Here is a 15,963-nt window from a genome sequence, read left to right on the forward strand (position 1 = left end):
GGGTGAAGGTCCGACACTTTCTTCACAATTTTTTGCATTTATGTTGAGTTGCGCCTGCATTGTGTGAAGGTTTAGATACAAAGACTTGCAGCACACAAAAGGCTTACTCTATACTGTTAAAGCACTTAGTACTTATTAAGCTGGTAGGCTGGTAACTGAATTAAATGTACAAGGCCAGCATGAGGGAACATCAGAAGAGAAAATGTGGGCACGAGATTTGCTGCGGAATGGAAACGCTCCTCCATCCTCTGTCATTTTGTAGCTAAAATAAGAGACAGAGAGGATGGGAAATAAAAGCCTGTAATAAAGAGAGAAATAACCCGAACAATAACCCGTTTCTTAGATTTTATAGGAGCCTCGTTAGCAATAATTAAACCGAATTCACCTTGTCTCCTTTGAGCCCTCGATACAGAAAAGGAAAAAGCAGTCAGGAGTGGACGCATTTATCTCAATGCCAAACCAAAGCCATTCTGGGATGCTAAACCCAGTGAAGTGTGCAATCAAGCTCCCTCCGTTTTGATGACTGAATTATCATTATCTGTATTGTTGTGCCTCCCGGGGGCAGAGCCACTGTTAACGGGGGCCTGGCATGGGCACGGTGCCCTCGTGCCAACTTAGTCAGCCATCTAATGTGGCCAGAGCAGCTCTGGCGCCTGGCAAACACTCAACATCACTCTAATCCCCGCTTACGCCCAAAGCCCTTCTGAATTACAGTACAATTCACGTGTTTCATTTGCAAATGAGATCAGGCTCAATTACCGCCGCGCTGTGCTGCTGCAGACTGGTTATAAAATGGACACCTGTGTGACTAATTTATGAATCCAACTCGAGAACTTAACAGGTTAAAGGAGACATACCATGCTGATTTTCAGGATCATATTTGTATTTTGGTCTTCTACTAGAGCATGTTTACATGCTTAAATGTTATAAAAAAAACACTTTGCTTTTCTCATACTGTCTTTCTGAATTTACCTGTATTCACCTCCATCTGAAACGCTCCGTTTTGGCGCCTGTCTCTTTAGGACCCCCTCCTGAAAAAGCCAAGTTTCCTCTGATTAGTCAGTGTTCTCCAGTCTTTCATTGTCATTGCAGCGTCACTGCAGCCGCTGACTCACTGTGTGTGTCAACTACACTTGAATAAGCGTTACTTCTAGACTTTAGAGTGACGTCGCAACCTTGTGGAAGTCATGTTTATAAGCACGGTCTCTTTCACAGAGAAACGCACACAAGGCCTGTGTGCGTTTCTCTGTGAAATGAGCATTTTGATACTTTTGAATTATTCATTTAGCATCTAGACCTACTTTATGATTTAAAAAAAGACAATATGATACCTTTAAGTCTCAGGAGATAACTTTTTAGGAACAACAGATCTGCTGATGTCTGACAGGAAAGCATATAAACTGACTGAGTCTTCAAGTGTACAACTCATAGATCTGATGGGACGTTGCTGTCTCATGTTTTTTTCATGATCACTCTACAGTATCGGAGTTGACAGACAGTCAGACTATTTGACAGTTACCCATCAGTCTGGAGAGACATTCGTCCAAGATATTCTTACACAATATCATAAAAAAAAAGATTGAATGCATTGCAATAAAACCACAGCTCCATATATTTTTTTTAATCCAAAAAACACACTTGTTAAAAGAAAACAGCAGATTAAGTTACTACCTTGATACTTACACTAGGTGTAAAAACCCTGAACAATGATAATGTTTCAGATTCGTGAACAACATCAAATGTGCAACTTCGAATTTTGCATTAGTGTCAATATGATGTGACGTTGCACTTCTGTGATTCAACAAACACAGTTTTCTTTTCACAAGTCATCATGACATTGAATTGATTCTCTTTTGCAGAAACTTGTAATTAAAAAGCCAATTTCCATTTTAGCCTACCCAATGTCAGCAGTGCATGATTAAAGAGCCCGAAAACATGTTGTCTCAATCAGCCTCTTATAATGAAAGCTCAAGTAAAAACCTTTTTTTTTTTTTTAACAAAAAACAGGTTGATTTTACAAAGATCAGAATTTAGCAATATATAAATTAAAATGTGATGACACTTTAGGGTCTGTTAACTTGTTTTTTCAGGCCATTTTCAAGGAAATCTGATCAAACCACATCCACACAGTCCTGATGTAGCAGATGAAGTGTTTTTAAAGGTGCCCGATACAGACACATTTAGAGCATTTGTGTTGCCTTAACTCAGCTCTCAACATGGCTACGGCTGAGCTTTTGGCTCATAGCTAACGGGGCTAACAGTGCTAACAACGAAAACAGTGCTGACAGAGCTAGAAGTGGTAACCGCCGTATGAGGGGGGTGCAGAGTGCACATGCACATAAACACATGCACGGCCAGCCCGGCTATGTCAACTAAGCACAGAGAATATCAGATTACAACACACACAGAGGGAGATCGACTTAATTCTCTGCTCAGGTAGACATTACTCCACTACAGCTTAAACAAAAGTCCTTGTTAGTTATTTAGTCATACATATTTAATGTTAACAAGATAAACAGGTTTTAGAACCACATTTTTAAGGGGCTTTATAACCTTGTAGTTTACTTTTCATGAAGACGGCATGGGGCCAAGGCTGTCATCTCCACTAATAAATTGCACTGTGGACTACATGTTGGGTGAAATCAATAAACATTTAGGGGAAACAGTTTGCATTTGACTGACTGTGTCTTCAACACCAACACTGTCTTGTGACCTCTTGCAGCTTCTTGTGCAGCAGCTGTTTTATGAGCCTTGTCCTTGTCCATGTCTTTGAGCCTCTGTTGTCCAGTCTGAGCTGTGTCTTAAGTTGAGGCCAGGCCAGAGCAAGGCACCCAATCACCCTTATAATGGCTTCCCCAGCTGGACGAGGAGGTCAGAGCGAGGCCAGGCCGTCCTTTCACCCGGCTTCACTGTGACAATAGAGACATTCTGCCAGGCTGCGTGCGCTTTGTTCTCTCCAGCTGCTGAAAGCCTGTTTCAACATCTCTGCTGTTACCGCCACTCAAACCGTGGAAAGTATGTCCTCTTCTCGAGGGGGTCCAGCTCGCTGGCAGGGTTGGGAGTGATGTTTAATCGTGTGCAACCTTCGACTAGTGCACCTCTGTGTATTCAGCATCAACACCTGCGCTGCAAATGTTTCATGGCGCTTTACTGAAAGCGCCATGAAACCCCCAAAAAAAACCATTAGCCGTGAGATTCCTTTTGTTACGGGGCAGCAAATGGATCTTTCTTCCTATTAGCAGCTTAGCTACTAGCCAAGGCCCATCAGAAAAACACTGACTGAAGGACAAAGCATCCGTAGGCTTGTTCAACTAAGCTGCAGACGAAGCTGTAGGCCAGGACCGAACTTTGAACTTAAACGTGCCGTGTGAGCCCGACCTGTGTGTGTGTGTGTGTGTGTGTGTGTGTGTGTGTGTGTGTGTGTGTGTGTGTGTGTGTGACGGCTTACCGATTCATAGTCTCAGGTGGAAGTAGTTGTGATGACAGCTTAACGGGCGAGTGGGGTCGGCCCCCGAGAGTTAAGCCTATTGGCTAATTAACAAGCTCTTGGCTCTGGCACTGTTTGGCACTTCCTCTGTGGGATTGGCTGTGATTGTGTGCAGGTATGGGCTTTGTCTTTCTGTCTGTGTGGATCAGCATGTGGGACACTGGTGCGTTAAGGCAGGACAGAGCTGTGCATTATTTGCTTTAATCTACTTTTCTTATATATCCCTGTTTGGTGGTCAGTGCCGCTCTCCTCGGCTCTGCCAACAGGCCGACTCCCCCTGGACTCCTTGTGGTTGGTTTCAATCTCTTCCTCTGTAATTGATAGGGATCTCTTTACTAATGATCAGCCACAGCCTGTGGGTCTTGACTACAAATACAGTCAGCGGGATATGCTTGGTAGTTTGGCTGCGGGCCAGCCAGCATATGGTACGATGCGGTTTGCCGGAACAGTTTTGAATGTCGTCCAAAAGAATCAGATTAAATTGTGATTTCATCAAGTCCTCCTTTTTTTTTTTTACTAGGATTTCAGTTAAATGCCAAATTGTTCACCTGATAATTTAGCGTCTGGCGAAGGCCAACGTGATATGACTGTAATGAAAAAACAAGACAGTGCCTGTGACGAAGCCAAGACGGATCATATCTGAAGCCAATGGAGCGTGTTTGACACGGCTTCTTCATAGAGGTGGACTGTGATGAGAACTGTTTGTCTCTAGTGAACCGTTAAACACACATGGCTTTGATATACACTACGCTGCATCTCTAATTAAGGCGTCCAAAAAAGAGTGGTGTTTTTTTCCAGAACCAATAGGATAACCATCTGTCAAAATCGGTTGAAAATATTAACTTGTTTACAACATAATTTGATTTTTGGGGATTTCTTTTTCTTTTTCTTAAAAAGTTAACTTTTGTCTTAACCACAAGGGGAAATTCTTAGAAAACGTCATACATTTTATTTTAGAACTCCGACACTAGGAGCAACTCTTTTTATTTGAAAGCTTTATGAATACGGCCCTTGGTCATTTTAAGTCTGAAAAAAGGTTAAATGCAAAAAGGAAAAGTTGAACTGTCTGTTCCAGCTGAACACTGGCTATGAGACGTTTTCTGTCGTGGTTCCGACTTTTCATTTCCGACTGGTGTCAGTGTCTGATAGTGTATTGTGTTTGACGATAGCTCTTATCACAGGTGATATAAGGAGCAGCTGTGGCACTGGATCCTTTTCTCTACTTTCCTCAAATGGAGGTGCCGACGAGACCGTGATTCGGGCGGTTGGTGGTTCAGGCGGCCATGTTGGATCCACTTTTCCTTCTCTCCTCTTTGGTCAGCTGAGTGGTTGTTGACTCGGGCCCAGACTCACCACCAGACCCCCCCCCCGATCTCTCCCCTTTGCTGATATTTGGCTCCCTGACCCCCCCCCCCCCCCGATCTCTCATCTGTGACCTAAACCACAGGGTCCGCCCACATCAGCTCCCCCCAAGGGTCCGACCCAAAACAACGCTTCTATTGTGTCTGAACCACACATCGTGCTGTGTGTATGTCTGTGTCGGTGTGTGTGTGGATGTGTGTGTGTGTGTGTGTGTGTGTGTGTGTGTGTGTGTGTGTGCTAAGTAGAGTAGGGTTTCATATATCATGCCTAAAGTGGAACCAGAAGCTCAGGTCCTGAACTGGTGTTTTGGAAGCGTGCGTTTCACAAAGAAGCAATTTTGTGCACCGTGGATGGGAGTCTCTTCGAGTCCCAGTAGTTTGATTATATCTAAAAGTAGAGAACTTCAATTTTTTCATCTTATAAAACACATATCTGGAGCAGATAAATTGATTGTATTCCAACAAAGTTTTGTTCCATTCATTAAAAAAAAAAAAAACTTTGTTCTTAGAGAAAAGTCATCTCTATTCATAAACAGGCCATTTATGTTTTTTGATCTTTTTTTTCAAACAAAAATGAGAAAAGATATGAACCCTGAAAATGTGAGAGGATAAATTAAACATGAAAGCGCTGTCATTAACCAGTGAATAGATGTTTTACTGTACATTTTAAATTAAATAAAGCCAAAGTGACCTTGTGCTGTTACAGATTTTAAAGCTCATCAGTCAATCTTACCTTATTGTTTTCCGCCTCTCACACTAAGACTTGACAGAATCAGGAAAACTTTGGAAAATAGGGTTCATGTTGAAAAAAAAAAATTAAGTTATAGTGTCATAACACAGTTATTTTCCTTGGTGGACAAACGTGGCTTCCTATCATTCAGACTGTTAGACTGCAGTAGTTGTCGACATCAGTGCTGTAATGCGGGACGGACCGGACCTCTTTGGCTGCACAGCTGGGATCAGCAGCCGGGCTTTTCTAGTATTAATCTCACACCTTCAGTAGAAACTCGATCTAATTCAGAGCGGCAGGGTATCAAGCGGGCGCCTTATATCACGTAAAGTTCCCTACACTGCTGCGAGGGACGGCTTTGTGAGTATTTTTAGCATTAGCGGCCCCAGTGGGAATCAAAGGCAGATCCAGGCAAAGTCGGGGTCTGACTTAATTCTCTTAACTGCAGGTGAAGTAAAATATCAGTTCTTGTTTGTGTGTGTTAAAAGTCAAAGGTCAGAGCAAGAGTTTAGGTTGTGAAGCATCTAAATGTTTACCCATAACTGCTATTACGTGATATTCAGGCTGCTTCTGAATTGCGTATCATTTTTGTTTTGTCAGAGCAGGAGAACAAAATGCAGAAGTATTGTCTAAGAGTCAATGCTTTATTACAAATTATTGCGTTAACGTAATATTTTATTGCTTCTGTGATGTAAGGATATGTGTATGTTGTCATTTCCGAAATGAAGAATTAACATTTATTCTGTAGAATGCATTATAAATTAAAATGCTTAGGTCATTTCTGTTCCCAGCTTGAATATGTTGGAGTTTCGGACTGGCAAAACAAGCAATTTAAATATGAAGTGTTTGGCTTTGCTAAATTGTGTTGACATTAATCAACAAACAGACCAACCAATAAAACCAGGAAAATAATCTGGTTTATAAGTAATAATAAATGAAAAAAAAAAGTTAACAAAAAAAGCAGCTCTCACTTTCATCACTTTATGTACAAAGTCTTAATCCACAGGAATGAGTGGTTACTCTATTCTGATAAAGAAAACAAAAAACAGTTAGTAAGTCTATTCTTGGTGAACTCATCATAAATCAACCTGGATTAGAGCATTACTTTAGCATCAAAATTGTGGTTGCAGTGCACGCAAAGCTTAAAATTGTAGATTTTACAGTAGCCTGGGTATATCACTGGGCAGTAAAAGCAAAAGAATGTGTGTGCGTCTAAGTGTGTGTGTGTGTGTGTGTGTGTGTGAGATAGGGGTTGATGTTTGAAACGAGGGTTACACAGGGCTACTATCCCTCAGGAACCAACCTCCCCCCTCCCCCTCCCTCCCTCCCCCTTCCCCATCCAGCATCGAGGTCCGGCTGCTTTCTCGGGCCATGTTCTGCGACAAGAGAGTCTGGGTGTCATCTGACAGATGAAAATAGTGTGTGTGAAACGGACACCGCGCTAACATGCAGCCGGGCTAACCACTCTGCAGTTTAATGGTTTTACAACACCGAGCGAGCAGTGATAGCCCGTTGAAAGTGTGTGTGTGCGCATGTGTGTGTGCGTGCGTGTGTGTGTAGAGTGTGTTGTAATTTGTTCAATTAAATGTCTCAGCAGCGTACCGGCCTTCTTTAATCAGTGTGTGTGGCGTGCATGTATGTTCAAGTGCTTCAGAGTGTTCTCATATCAGTGTGTGTGTGTGTGTGTGTGTGTGTGTGTGTGTGTGTGTGTGTGTGTGTGTATCTCTTTCCTCCTCTTGGCTGGCCTGTCTCCTCATGTTTGGACATATGTTGAGTTTTATTTCACTGAGACATCAATCCTGCCGGCCAGCTGTTAGGACAGCTGCTCTCTCTGTGGCTCTCTCGCTGTATTCACTCCGTCAGTCTCTCGGTATCTTTCTTCCTATCTGTCTGTCTCGTCTTTAATATCGCTTTCGTCTTTCTTCCTGTCTTTGTTTCTGTATTATTCATCTTTCTTTCTTTTCACTCCCTGTTCTGTCTTTCTTGCTTACTTTTAGTCTTTCTTCCCTTCCTCTCTGATGCTGTGGGGTCCGCAGCTGAAGTCACACCACTGACATAAATTTGGAAGTGCAAAGTGTAGCTGTCAGCTTCCATTTACACACGCTCGGTAGCGAAAGTTAAGACACAAAATGCTTTTTTTCCCAGCCGTGGGTGTGTTACGCAAACATCGGGCACCCACTAACACATCGGTCTTTGTTATTGTTAACATTAACTAATTTTTCAGATTAATGTTTTCTTTTTTTCTCTCTTTACGTTGGCGTTTCGACTGCAGACTTAAGGGTTCCTGAGCTTTTGGCAACTGTACATTGTGTGAGAGAGAGAAAGTGAAACAGACGCTATGTTTCCATTCAAATGTCAAGTGAATTAAAAGGGAACTTTTGAAATGTCATCAAATATAAAATGTGAATGAAATATACTTCTATAAAGCAAACAAACTGGCTTCTCGAATGTAGACCCACTGCATGTCCGAAAACAAATGGAAAGTCTCTCTCAAGAATTGTTTCTGTTCTGTTGTGTATTTGAATTATGATCAAGTTTCACACTTTCACCTGGAATCAAAACGCAAGAAAAATAAATCAAAAAGAAACAACATGTATGAGCTTTCACAGACGGTGTGATGACATTCTGTTGACGTTTCTTCTATGAGACGACGTCAGATGACAGATGGTCGGATGGATTTTTAACTTTTCCTGCTGAGTCGTTAGGACCAAAATTTGATAAAAAGTCAAAGACAAAAAAGTGCTGTTGCTACCCCTATTTCCATAGCAACTGCCCCTACCACCTCCAAGACGCTTCAGTCATTTGTTTATCATTTTTAATGCCTTAAGACAGATCTTATTGAGTCTGTTTGTAAGAGTCAAAATCTGTGTGCACATGAATTTATGATGGAAATCTCTGGCAATTCAGGGGGATAAAAAAAGTTCACAGAGATCCTAAAACTAAACAAAACTGTCATCACAAACAAAGCATTATTTATTTACATTTGTTTATAAAAGCATTAACAATAATCAATCAAAATCAGCAGGGTGAGGCGCGTAGAAACCGCTGTTTACACCGGTCACCTAGCTTAAAATCTGTTTCGCTAACAGGCTAAGGCTAAAACTACGCCTGTGCAGTAGTCCAGAAAACATTCAAATTCAGAGATTCTGGGTCAACTGTGGATGAATTTGTCAATTATGGTGACGAATGATACGTTTTGAATTTGCTATAAAGCTGATTTGCTCATGTTTATTGTTGTATTTAGACCTTTCAAAGCGCTGGCTATAGCGTAAATCTCATTAGCTACCCACATTATCCACTACACTCCTCTGTTTTGTTTTTTTCCATCGCTAAACATTGAGGATAACATTGAAAGAAGACTCAGAAATGAGAACATACTCCCACTGTTGCTCAACTCGGGACATTTAATAGAACAGTTCATTCCATGGGAAACGTTTAAACACATGGAAACAGAGGGAGAAAAGGGGAAAAGAGAGAGACTCAGTCTGAGTGGAAGCCTGTGGCACACTGTGTTGTTCTTGGCAGTGGCTGTTTTGGGAGTGTTGATGCTTGCCTCACACACACACAGTAACACACACACACACACACACACACACACACACACACACACACACACACACACACACACACACACACACACACACACACACACAGTGTAACACACACAGTGAGTTGCCTGTGGCTCGTGTAAAACACCCAAAACACTGTCTCTTGGCAGGTTGGCGTGGGGACAGGTGATAAAAGTGTGTTTACCCTAAACACTCGCCTTCTCACTGGCTGATTTACTACAACTCTCTCTCTCTCTCTCTCTCTCTCTCTCTCTCTCTCTCTTTAATCCACTTCTTATCTCCTTCACCCTCCTTCTGACTCTCCTTCACTTTGTTTTATTGCTCACTCAGCCCTTCTCTCTGTCTCCTTGTCTTCTTTCCCCCACTGGTATTGAAACCATGTTGTTTTACAACCAATTAAAAACTCTGATCTCAAGGCCAAGGGTTAGAAAAAGTATCACGTACCAATACAAGAGTTTAAGATAATAGAAATAAAACACTTTTTATCATCAGTATACATCTACATATTAGTATTTCTATAGGGGTTTGCAAGGGCTTTGTCATCTTGCTAGCTCTCCTCTTACCTTTCCTAATCTCCCACCCTTCCATTCACCCTTCCTCATACACCGCTCTGTACTTGAAAATGAAAATGAAACAAGCATCTTCATCATCTTCCTTTTCTGTCTTCCACTTTTCTCCTCTCTCATGTCTCCCCCTCTCTTTTTAATTTCATCTACCATTCCTTCTCTCCTCACCTCATTCATCCTCCCTTCTCCCTCCTCTTCTTCATAATCATCCTTCTTCTGCATTTCTCCCCCACTTGATAAAGTCGGTGTTCGGACAGCGAGGAATTTTTATCCACCCTCCAATCTAAACAGCACTTGATCCCCGACTCGGTAGCGGGGACAGATAGAGAGCCATCTAGGGTAAAGCATCTCCCTCTCATCCCTCTCTTCTTCCTCTTTTCCTCCCCACTTACACCTCCTCACCCCTCCTCCTATCCCCCACCGTCTCTGTGTGTGATCTGTTTACCAGGACGGGGGGTATAAATTGTGCATCTGAGTACACACACGGCTGACTTATGCAGATGTATCTTGGAGTCACAGGTTGTATTTTCCTCCCTAAGTGCTCCCATAAATTGCACTTCCCTAATTTTGTTTTGTAAGAGGCCTCGCTGAACGAGTGCACATCGGCGTCTTTTGGTCTTGTGATGAGAAAAAAATAAAAACATCACATCCTGACCCCCTCCTCCAGCTTTCCCCCTCCACCGGCAGTAAATATCACCCCATTGAACCAAATATATACACAAATAGATATCCTGGGATCATAAATCTATGAAAGATTGGGTGGATTCCATTCTCTTGAGGGTGAGGAAATTGTATTAATCACCTTATTTTGCTGCAATGTGGACCATCTGTCTGGAAATACCTGTTGTTCTTTCTCCCCAAATAAGGCAAATCACCATTATTACTGTAGTTTTTAAGTTGTTTCTTTGTCTTGTAACCCCCCCCCCTGTTTACATTGATCCCATGTGATCTGGACGGCTGCATTAGCTTATTTACAACAATCATAATCCGACTGTAAACACGCAGGGCTTTAATGGACTCAACGAGGAAGTCGTGCCTGGACGGCATCTCTTGACCACACAATGGTCCCATACGCACAAACTAAATATTAAGCCATTCACAATAGGCCATGTGCCCTTATGAATGCCTATAGCGCCTTTTGTCAGGATAAAGGCTCCACAAATGAGCTATTGTCCGACTTAACCATTCTAAATCAGGAAAGCCCTCAGGCGCATGTTTTCCACACAGCGCCCAAGAATGTCTCCTTTTTGTGTGTGTGTGTGTGTGTGTGTGTGTGTGTGTTTTTGACGTCCTTGGTGACTGAGGCTTCAGCGGCATGGGGCCCTGCGTGACCGTGACACCATCTGTGGCGCGTTCGCTGGCACGAAAACCAAAATATATACAGACACAGAAACTCGGCCTGTTGCAGGAGTGTGAGGCGGACATTTACAGTTTGTACAAGAGAGCAGTTTCACATGCAGACACACTCACACAGGTATTGTACACCTGGAGGTGGCGAGAGGAGTATTAACTGTAGAAAACGTACACAGTATTCGGAGCAAAAGTACTCATTATACAGCGGAATGGCTCCCGTCATTGTTATCTGTTGATATTTCTGTTATTACTGTAATACAGTAAAGACTTAAGCAGAATTTTAATGTTGAAGTTTGTTGAGATGGAGCTGGTTTAAACCACTTTATGACAACAAATGGGAAGTTAAATGATAATCTAATTTTTGTTCATGTAAAATCCTTATTTGCAAGGTAACTTGTCAAATAAATGTAGTAGAGTTAAAGCTATAATATATCCATGAATGTAAACAAAATATGGAAAAAATGAATGAGGTACCAGTTGCTCAAAACTGTTCTTCAGTAAATGTACTTTGTTACATCTCCCCACTGACACCTGAGGGCATGCACTACTTTCCTTTGTGCCTTTCTTTTCACACACCCAAACACTCATGCTTGCACATGTGCAGATATCTGTCTCTCTGTTTCTCCCTCTCTCGTTCTCTCTCTCTCTCTGCTATCCGCCTGATGGAGAATTGAAAAGTTCTCATTGTCTCAGTAAAGTTCACAGCAGGACTCCAATTGAACAAATGAGACCTTATGAATCTAGTACCACGTGTCTCTGATGTCCATTATCCTGAGGCTATGAGACACATTGTGAGAAGAAGACAGCCCCAAATCAGAACAATGCAGACATTCTCAACCGCTCAGCTGAATTCTTTTATTTTTTATTATTTGAAATGGTTCCTTGTCCTGTTTCTTTTTTTTCATTATTATTTAACAATTCAGAGAAATGGGTTATTTTCTCTCTCGTCCTTTCCCCTCTGTCTCTTCTTTTTGCTTCTTTCTTTTCCTGGTATGCCACATTTTTTGGTTGTGGGAAGACACTGAATATTTTTTTAAGGGCATCTTTGGCAAACTTATCAAACGGCTTTCTCTCATCAAGTGCATGCTCGTAAAAACAAACAAAAAAAACATCAAAAGTGAAGGTGATTATTTTGTGTGTTTTTGTAGAACCAACTTGCATGGAGAGGCTCCTCTCAAAGGATTGGAAGGAGCGCGTTGACCGCCTCAACGCAGACGAACTGTTGGGGGAGGTCAAAGGTAAGAGCATCAAGGTCAAGGCCAGAATCCAAACGTGCAGCTACAACTAAATCTACTTTTACTTTCACACCGGCAAACAATGAGATTTCGAGGTCTGTGCTGCACTGTGGCCTTCTGGCAACAGGTTGCACATTAATAAATGCTGTATGTCGGCTGTTAGAGGGAAGAGGAGGTGTGTAACAAAAGGAAAGAAAGAAGGAAAACTTTCTGAAACCTGCAGATCCTAATGCATCTCAGGAACCTTGTTGTAAACACAGGCAAACTGTCAACTAAGGGTTCCAAAAAGGGTTCTTCCTGAAGGGCTGAGGTTCTACAACCATTCGCTTTGGAAGAACATTTTTTGAAGAATGGGTTTTTGAAGGGGCTCTTTCTGAGACTAAAGGTTCCATGAAGAACACTTTTCCTTCTTCAAGGATTGTTGAAAGCATTGGTTGCAACTTTGATTAAAGGGTGTGTCTGAAGGGAGAGGCTGCACATTCATGAAGCCATAAATCACACAACGACCAACGTGTTTTAGACCTGCTCTGAAGAAAGTCAGAATAACAGCATTACATAGTGGGGGGGATCTAATGATGAAATCGTATTTAGTGGCTGCAACGGGAGGTACATTTTTGAACAATTTGACTCCAAAATTTTGCTTTTACTCTTCATTTCTGATTAAATATTTTAATTAAGAATTAGATTAAGTGGTCCTGTGATGCTCACTTGCTAGTAGGTGATACAAATGAGGAAACGATATCTGCTCGATATGTAACCGTAATGCTTGGACGGAGGTGTCAGGTTGATGAGTGACCAGATTAATAACTTTTTTGGAAGTGTGAACCCACTGTTTTTAATAAAAGAAAATATAATAGATACTGACAGAAATTTGCAGAATGTTGGGAGAATTTATACATTTTCATCGAGAAATGCTCTGTGTCTCCTGCGCTACAGCGAATTCGGTTTGTGTGCCGTAACATTAGTCGCTAATGGCTCGGCAGTCGAGCTCCTCTTAGTGAGAGAAACCGCTTGTGATCGTCTCCTGTTAAACTGGCAAGCATTTCCTCTGTGGAAAGTGGAAAAAAATTGAGACGACAGAGAACTTTCTGCAGCAGAACAGCACCGACATTGACTTTCACTCCAGGACAGAGATCTGACTCTCTCTCTCTCTCTCTCTCTCTCACAGAAACTACACTTTCAGTATATTCTCAAACACATTTTGCGAAACATCACTCGTCATCTGTTAATTTCCAAAAAACCTCTACCCGGTCACTCATAAAAAGACCAGTACCCTATTGATTTGTTAAGTTGCAATGCCACATCTTATGACTTCTTTTCATTTCAAAGTCAGACCTATAATTTCCACTTGTAGAACGTTTCCTTTTTGTGGATGATCCAGGTCAAGTGCTGCATCACTCTTCTCTCAGACCTTTTCAACTTTCTTTTTCTGTTATATTTCTATGTAGTCATAGACTCTTACATAAAAAAACCCACAAAAAACTCTCTTGTTGGGTTATAATGAGAAAATGGGAAACAGATCAAATAACCTGTTCAAGGCCATTCAGGTATTTGACTTACATTTTGTTGGCAGTGAGTCTGTTTATATCCCTTTTGCTGTAGGTTTTCATTTCCTCGTTGATAGAGCTAAACTTCTGTCACTGAGCTTTTGGATGGTTTTGCTTTGACGAAGGTCTCCAGTGTTGAACATCTGATACTTTCATACGTTGTTTATAAATGCAACATTAGGTCATAGCTGCTGTTAAATATATCTCACTTCTCAAAGCTTACATTTTCAATCTTTCATTTTGCTTCCTGACAGAGGTCCTGTTATTTCTTCCCTCTCTGAAAATGGTCTCCATTAAAGTTCAGGCAGTCGGACGTTGAATGTCTAAATTTTTGCATTCACTCAGAGCAAGTGATGTAGTATATCGAGCGATCGTTATTGAAAGTTACACGGCACAATAACGAGTATAACGAGCAAGACAGTCCACTATGGGTGGACAGAGGCAGACAGGTCAAACAAACACAGGACTTTCACCTGTGATACCACTGTTTGTGTCCTGTGTGAAACAAAAAGTAAATGTTGAGTTTATGCTTATCGATTAGCATTGTTACGCTTGTTACATAACGTTTCACGAAAGAAAGAAAGTCTGCTAAGAGCTTCTGTTCGTTATTAATGTTAGTTACGTCGTTACGTTATAATTTAACACCGTCCATCATGTTTTTTTCGAACCATACCCAAGTTTTCTTGCCTAAACCTAACCATTCGTGTGAACCACTTGTCTTTGTTTGATTCTGCAGGCGTGATACGAGGCTGATATATAAAACAAATGTTTGAAACATATTTTTGTTTCAGAAAGAAATCATTAATGTACACCATAGTTTGCAGAAATGTACAATAATATTTAGCTAATGTGCAGGCAACATAATGCTGACTGGATTACAGTTTAGTGACAACATTTTGTTAATCGAAAAAAACGGTTGATACTGAATAATTTTGTGAAGCGTTCATTGACAGAGTATTTATATTTGTTTTCTGCCAAAACATCCAATCGTGCAATTCACATATACCTGTAGTGTTTACAACATCTTTAAACTTTTGTAAGTTTATGTTTAGGCCCTGGAAGCACTTACTTGTCTGCGTGCTTGAACGTGCAAACAAGATCCCGTGCACGTGCACAACATAAACACAGGGATTCACTAAACAGGGGACCGACAATATTAATAGCTGACTTTAAAGGCCCGTTTGTACGATATAAGATCTTTTCTTTTCTTTATTATGGTAATTCGTAGCCTCAAGGATCTTTTATTAAATGCATGTAATTCAGTATTTCTGACACATAAAAGTAAGTATGACTACTTTTTCTTTTACTTGCGTGACAGAGGACCCTGTTACGATCTCAGGGTTCCAGTGGAGGGCAACTAGAACCAAGACAAATAGCATACTTGTCCTCTTCATAAAGCTGGAATGTGCAGTATATCAATTTTCTTGTGTGTTAGTTGAAGACACTAATAACATGCATAAATATAGCATGTACCAGTACAGGCATGCACATAAAGGATCACACACACACACACACACACAGATGTCTCTGTTCGTCCAGCTGCATCCTGACCGAAGCAACCCTCTGATTGAATTCAAGCGGAGTCTTTTATTTCTCGATGGCTGACATAAGGTCCAGTCTGGCTGACCTAAATTCACAAACACAACTGTAGCTGTGTGTCTCCTCACACAACAACCTGAACCTATTTGTTCAGTCTTCAGAGTTATTTTCATGGTGAAGAAGAACGCTGACCTCCTTTTTGCTTCTTTCTTTTTCACTCAAAACACTTTCATTGGCGCTCATGAACACAGGAACAATGAAACAAGATGAATCCACTGACTTATCTAAATATATAGTTATAGATGTATAGGTGTTTGGATATGTTTCCGTAGAGATAAGTCTGCGGAGGCTTTGATCAATACTTCAGCAGCTATTATTGTCATGCCCCTTGATGAGACTTTTCCACCACAGCAGAGCGTGCACAATTATACCACATTTTTAATATTGCTTTTACTTTTTTTTTGTTGCATATGAAGTCAAAAAGTTCATAAGAACAGATGGGTAGAAAGTGTCTGATTATACTGTCAGGTGCCGGAGCTGGCACATCTGGCCCCACTAAGCAAACAGAAATTTAAG

The 15,963-nt window shown here is 41.3% G+C and overlaps 1 protein-coding gene across 1 annotated transcript in view; it reads left to right on the top strand.

The window, feature by feature from the left end:
• Positions 1-15,963, top strand: part of LOC129108192 (transcription factor SOX-6-like) — a 110,421-nt gene that overhangs the window by 48,497 nt on the left and 45,961 nt on the right. The window contains exon 5 of the mRNA XM_054619895.1: positions 12,215-12,304. Coding sequence (XP_054475870.1) covers positions 12,215-12,304 — 90 coding nt within the window. The remainder of the gene's footprint in view (positions 1-12,214; positions 12,305-15,963) is intronic.

This window comes from Anoplopoma fimbria, chromosome 19 (assembly GCF_027596085.1).
Source record: "Anoplopoma fimbria isolate UVic2021 breed Golden Eagle Sablefish chromosome 19, Afim_UVic_2022, whole genome shotgun sequence".
NCBI lineage: Eukaryota > Metazoa > Chordata > Actinopteri > Perciformes > Anoplopomatidae > Anoplopoma > Anoplopoma fimbria.